Source organism: Labrus mixtus, chromosome 11 (genome assembly GCF_963584025.1).
Source record: "Labrus mixtus chromosome 11, fLabMix1.1, whole genome shotgun sequence".
Classification (NCBI taxonomy): domain Eukaryota; kingdom Metazoa; phylum Chordata; class Actinopteri; order Labriformes; family Labridae; genus Labrus; species Labrus mixtus.
Window position 1 is genome coordinate 1166639 of NC_083622.1, and position 6946 is coordinate 1173584.

General features: G+C 41.2%; 1 protein-coding gene across 1 annotated transcript; it reads right to left on the reverse strand.

Moving 5' to 3' along the window:
- Positions 1-505: 505 nt before the first annotated feature.
- LOC132983261 (alpha-1A adrenergic receptor) lies at positions 506-6402 on the reverse strand. Its single transcript, XM_061049512.1, has 2 exons — positions 6133-6402; positions 506-2202 (listed from the first exon to the last, which is right to left on the reverse strand). Exon 2 carries the CDS (start codon positions 2165-2167, stop codon positions 1133-1135), a length of 1035 nt encoding a protein of 344 aa, XP_060905495.1. The 5' UTR covers positions 2168-2202; positions 6133-6402; the 3' UTR covers positions 506-1132.
- Between the last annotated feature and the right edge of the window lie 544 nt (positions 6403-6946).

Genomic DNA, 6946 nt, shown 5'->3' on the forward strand with positions numbered 1-6946 from the left:
CCTACGTCTTAGTTGTTCCTAAAGACCTGCTCCCACTTCCACCTCAACGGCAAGGAAGTGTGGACAACAGGAACACAAGGAACACAAAGGAAAAATCCTTTCTGCATATTATCCCATATGCTCTTTTAGTAAAGCGTCTCAAGATAACACTTATTATGAATTGGCCTTGATCAAATAATGATTGATTGATACTTGTTGGATGACCCTTAAGCTTATACATCCGGCACATCTTTAGCAGAAAATGTCATTGTTTAAAAAAAGAATGCAATCTCTGGAGCTGTACAGTCAATGTGACATGTCTCCTGCTGCACAGAGGATTGTAGGTATGCATGAATGCCCGCTGCAAAATGCAAGAGGATGAAATGGGTCTGTCGTTAATGTTTCATCTTGTTTTTGGCAAAAAAAAAATGTTTGGAAGAATGAATGTTGATTGAAGTGCAGGCTGTGTGTCTCTGAAGCAGGCATGGTGCACTCGGCTCCATTCGCCTTCAATGGAAAAATCAAACCAACCTGCAACAGTTTGGCAACAATAACAAAGTTTTATTATAGTGGCACATCCAAAACTCACAAATATTAAAGGTTTGTCTGCAACCTTTATTTAGAAATGTGAACTTGTCTTTGTGAACGTCACCACAGAGCTCTGCACGGGCCGAGCTGATGTCAGATTTTTATTTTTTTTTGACATAAAGGAACACTGACCAAGCTGCCATATTTAATGAGCATGTTGCAATGATTCATTATCACCCTGAAAAAACTAAAAACCTGCAGAAATATCTCGGACATATCTTCTCTGACATCCACATTCAGCCTCACACACTGACGGCAGGTTTGTCTGGTAGCATGTTTTAATAGATCACACTCTGATAAACAACCGTGATTCAACAGACTGAAGCAAGCTTCTGTAATGTTACACAGAACAAGACAAACGCTCACAAAGAGGAGCAGTTCATATCCAACATTTGTGAACACCTGAAAACTTTCCATGCTTTTAATGATGTTCAAAAGAAACTTTGTTATACCACAACAGCAATCCATCAAACATGCAGACACGTCTCTTAGCGAGTGTGTTAGAGTTTGTGTAACAAGCATTTATAAGATGCAGTTCTCTTGATCTTTGGTCCCTGATTTTTTTTTAGGATTTGGTCGAGTCTTTTCTCTGGAAAGGCATGAGGAGTTTGTGTGCTCTCAGTCTGAACTTCTGATCCCTCACACTGTAAATGATCACATTCCAGCAGCTGTTGGAGGCCAAAATCCAGAAGGCAAAAAAGGAAAAGTTGCACCATTTATTCCCCAAAACGTTCCCGACCACGAAGACAGCGATGGGCGTGAATGATGCGGTAAACGCCACGGTCAGTGTCCCTATTGTTTTGGCTGCTTTGATGTCGGAGAAGGTGGGTTTGGAGGTGCTTTGGCACTCGGACTCGGCTAGGTGTTTCCTGCGCCTCGAGTGCTGCCGGATGCTGGACAGAGAGATGATGTTGATGACCACGGTCCCTCCCAGGAGGGTGAAGTCGAACGCGGGGAAGAGGAGGAGGATGTTCCAGGCCTGGCTGGGGAACTCGCCGATAGTCCCCAGAGCGTAGTTACACATCCGGCTGCAGGAGTTGTACTCCAGGGCGATCTCGTTGCTGAAAACCATCGGAGACACGGCCAGGAAGAAGCTCCCCACCCAGGACAGGATGATGAGGATCATGGTTCTTTTGCGCGTGATCACAGAGTCTTTGTGCAGCGGCCTCAACACGGCGATGCTCCTCTCGATTGTCAGCAGGAAAATGGTCGTGATGGAAACCAAAGTGCACCCGGCGAAGATGGGTCCGATGACGTTGCACGGGTGGAAACTCACAGACTGCGAGTTATATGAAGTCCACTCTGGTGCAGAGTCGGTCAGCATGAGGGAAATCTCAGCGTAGACCGACAGCGGAACAACAAATATCCCCACGGCCAGATCAGCCACGGCGAGCGACGCCTTCAGGTAACCCTGCGATGTCTTGAAGTGCTTGGTCCCAAGAACCACGGCCAGAGTCACCAAGTTCCCAAACAAGATGGCAAAGATGAGCAGCACCATGAAGAGCACCATGAGGATTTTGTTGGCCAGCGTACAGCAGCACACGGTGCAGTTCGCCGGTTCGGTCCGGCCGAACATACTCGGAGTGCCGGTCTCAATCATTGGATCAACTGATGCTGCGACGTTCACTCCATGACCTGAAGATGAAACAGAGAAGGGTTTCAGATCAGTGTTGCAAAATCTGCTTACAGTTTGAAAATAATCTTGGATGTTCATGAATTCATTCTGGTGGAATCATCAGTAAAAGAAAGCAACAAATGGGTCATGTCTTGTTCTTCAGAAAATAAATCAAAGATACAAGCCTGTGGACTTCTAAGGGTGCACTCTTAGAAATTCCCCTGTTAAAAAACGGTAAACAACTGGCAGTAGGGTTGCCAGGAAGTTACTGTAAAATTAACGGTATATTGCTGTTGCTGAAATTTACAGTTTTCTACAGTTTTTGTAAATACAGCAAAAAGATGTTATTTTAAACAAAGAAAATACACTTTAAGAACATGAAGGTTAAATAAGCAAAAAATCTCCCACAAATATTTACATTAAGGCGTTTAGCAAAGGCCATTTCCAATGTATAAAAAGTGTATAAAGGAGTTTTGATAGTTACATTTTAAACAGAGAAGTGAAAGAAATTCTGTTATAGTTTCATAACTGAATAAACAACCTGTCCACTGTCCTTTCAACCGTGTGGTCTCAACTTCTTTTTCCCAAAATGCATTGCAAAAATTACGGTAAATTACCGTTTTGTTTCCTTCAAGCAATAATACAGTAAAATATGGTTTTAAACGTTATAATACAGTAATGTCCTGTATTTAAACATAACAGGATCATACTGTTGAAATTTCCTTGTAAATTTACAGCAATTTCTTAGAGTGAAACTTTATTTTATCTCCACTGAGTGTGAGTTGAAACTAAACATTACACAATAAATCATCCTGAATTTATGCATGAAGATTGGATGCACAATGCGTCAACCATGAAGTCTAAAAAGCAATGTACATCTGCACATTTTTGACCATTTTGATCCTGTAAACCAGTGAAAATGTTCATCAGCACTTCTATGTATATCACATTCTCACCCTTGACCAGTATGTCCCACTGTATATTAAATCTCCTTGAGTTCAATTTGTGCAACAAATGATGCAACAGCCTACAACTCAGATAATTTATGTTGCACTAAACATAACTGCAGGAGAAGCGATGACAGGCCGAGGCTTTACTGCCATCAGACCCCTGTTTCTCTGACTTCAAATTGTTTTAGTTCAAATGGAACAGGTGAGCTTTGCAGATAGACTTTAATTTAAGCAATGAGGTTCCATTTTATGCTGAGGCTATCTGCAACACAAAGGGCTGTTCTGATGCTTCAGCTAACATGAAACACAGGATCATTAGCAAAATCAGGACACAAAGAAACATATCAGCGAGTCCAAGTGGCTCATTTATCTCCAGAGTTTCATCTCATTAACCCAGCTCAGGGCCAAGTGTATGCACACAAAAAAACAAAAAAAACAGAGGGAGGGAAAGTCTGAATTTCTTCATTTTGCATTCTGAGAACAAAGTCTAAATTCAAATGATTTCAAAGATGTTATTTTGCTTATTTACATTTTCTCATATCTCATATTCTGTTAAAAAATGTTGACATGAGAAGCTCAGACTCTTTCTTCGTCCTGTTATATATATATATATATATATATATATATACTGTATATATTTTTGTTTTAGGTCTTTATTGACATTTGCAGTATTAAATGTGGATATTAAAGCCGTGAGACTACAAAGCATCTTTCTATGAAAGCCCAGGAAACGTAAAAGAGCCAAGGTTTCTGTCAGATGGCGAGTTATGATAGAATATAGAATAGAATAGAATTACTCTATTGATCCCAGAAAGAAACATGCATTAACATAATACATTAAGATGTTTTGTTAAATAGAGCCACGGGGAATAAAGTAATAACTACATGATAAATGAAATTAATTAATTAATACGAGCAGTGCTGGATGGATGGATGGATGGATGGATGGATGGATGGATGATGCATGGATGGATGGATGGATGGATGATGGATGGATGGATGGATGGATGGATAGATGATGGATGGATAGATGATGGATGGATGGATGGATGATGGATGGATGATGGATGGATGATGGATAGATGGATGGATGGATGATGGATGGATGGATGGATGGATGGATAGATGGATGGATGATGGATGGATGATGGATGGATGGATGGATGGATGATGGATAGATAGATGGATGGATGGATGGATGATGGATGGATGGATGGATGGATGGGTGGATGATGGATGATGTATGGATGATGGATGATGGATAGATGGATGATGTATGATGTATGGATGATGGATGGATGGATGGATGGATGGATGGATGGATGGATGATGGATAGATAGATGGATGGATGGATGGATGGATGGATGGATGGATGGATGGATGATGGATGGATGGATGGATGGGTGGATGATGGATGATGTATGGATGATGGATGGATGGATGGGTGGATGATGTATGGATGATGGATGATGGATGGATGGATAGATGGATGATGATGGATGGATAGATAGATGGATGGATGGATGATTGACAGAGGGATGATCAACATTTCGAGTATCAAAGGATGGATGCTGCTTGTATGTTTTGATCAATTTGATGGATGCATGGACCAATGGATGGATCAACTGATTGGTGGGTCTATTGATAGATTGAAGGGATGATGCTTGGATGGATGGAAGGCATCATGATTGATGGATGGCTTGTGGCAGATTGTTAATGAATGAATGCACAGATAGATTGGATGGATGGTAATTGATTGATTGACCAAAGGTTGGATTGATGGATGGATGATTGATGGATGATGGAGGGAAGGGGGATCTATAGGTACAGTAGGTGGATGTTTTGAGGATGATACATGCGATCAAAGAAATTATAGATTTAGAGAATGCATGCATGGATGGATGGATGGATGGATGGATGGATGGATGGCTGGATGAATGGATGGATGGATGGATGGATGATGGATGGATGGATGATGAATGGATGGATGGATGGATGGATTCTCTGATGGCTCCATTGATGGATATTTAATACACAAATCAATAAATATGGATGATTGATGGCCGGTTGGATGGACATGGATGTAAAGTGGATGATGGATGGTTGGACACTACGTACTCCAGAGTAAAGAGGGATGATGTCATAATCTGGCTGGACAACAACAGCTGTAGTAGTAAACAAAACCCAGCTGGTGCTCGTGGTCGTTAATCCGCAGACACACAAATCTCCACACATGTTAGTTACACATGTAGTAAAAACAATATCTCTTTTTATTCTGTCTAAAAATGGTAAATATTTAACTCTCAGGGTGCATGAGAGGAAGTTTAATAAGCTGAGGAAAATTTAAAAAAAAATGTAAACTGAAGTGCATTGTGGGACTACAAGTTGTGAATATAAAACATCCATCAAATCCTGCAGACTGAAACTCTAGATTGTCATCAGCTGTGCAGCAGGAGGTGGATCATAAATGTTCCTTATTGATGCAGTTTTATCTCAAGAGATTACTAGAATACATTTTTTATAAATATTATTTCATTTCTTGGTTGTTTCCATGTCCAGATATTTCAGAAAGTCACAGCTACAGGCTCTCCTGTCATTCTACTTTCAGCTTCACATGTCCTTTCCTCAAGCTTTATTTATTTTATTTCACTGTATATCCATCTCCAGCGCGCAGTCAAGCAGAAACCTCCCGCACATCCAGCCAATAATACCCGATGCGAAGAGGAATCCCTGCAGAAATCCCAGGAGGACTCTGTGCATCTTACAGGACACTTAGCAAATATATATCTACCAGGAGATTACTGCAGCTGTCTGTCATCTGAATTCTTGAAGAAATGCACTAATAATTTTGGCGCTAACAATCTTCTGATGGGTTTGTGCGCAAGATTTAAAAGAAGTTAACAGATGTTATTCGTGAATCTTAACTGATATACTGACTATACAGGCTCCGATGAAATAAGAGTATTACTCTAATTTTACATGATTTATGATGTACTCACTTTAATTTTTAAATTCCCTCCAAGACGCACAATCCAACAGTCCGTGCTGCAACATATTCCAGCTGGATATCCACACAACGAGCTTCCTCTACTGCCTTAAACATCCTGAAGTCCTCAAGATGGGAATCAAAAAGAGTCCATTATTAGAAAAGAGAACCCGCTCTGAGATGTTTTTTTTATAACAGTGTGGAAGGAGGAGGAGGAGGAGGGATCCGCGCCACCGTCCTGGGCGCTGCGCTCTGCTCTGCTCCGCTCCGCGCCGAGGAGACGGTTAAAGTGTCTCCTCCGCTGGCCTCTCCATTGGCCGAGGATGAGGATGATGATGATGACAAAGGAGCTGCCCCCCCCCCCCCACCCCCCACCCCACCGCCTACAGTGGGAACACGTACTGCACAACAACAGGACGACAGGACGGGGCTGTCTGAGGATGAGGAGGGTACTATCAGCGAGTCCAAGTGGCTCATTTATCTCCAGAGTTTCATCTCATTAACCCAGCTCAGGGCCAAGTGTATGCACACAAAAAAACAAAAAAAACAGAGGGAGGGAAAGTCTGAATTTCTTCATTTTGCATTCTGAGAACAAAGTCTAAATTCAAATGATTTCAAAGATGCTATTTTGCTTATTTACATTTTCTCATATCTCATATTCTGTTAAAAATGTTGACATGAGAAGCTCCGACTCTTTCTTCGTCCTGTTATATATATATACTGTATATTATTTTTTTAGGTCTTTATTGACATTTGCAGTATTAAATGTGGATATTAAAGTTGTGAGACTACAAAGCATCTTTCTATGAAAGCCCAGGAAACGTAAA

What these genes read in the sequence shown, in the direction of transcription:
- LOC132983261 (XM_061049512.1), bottom strand. Translation starts at nt 2,167, where the DNA reads ATGATTGAGACCGGCACTCCGAGTATGTTCGGCCGGACCGAACCGGCG.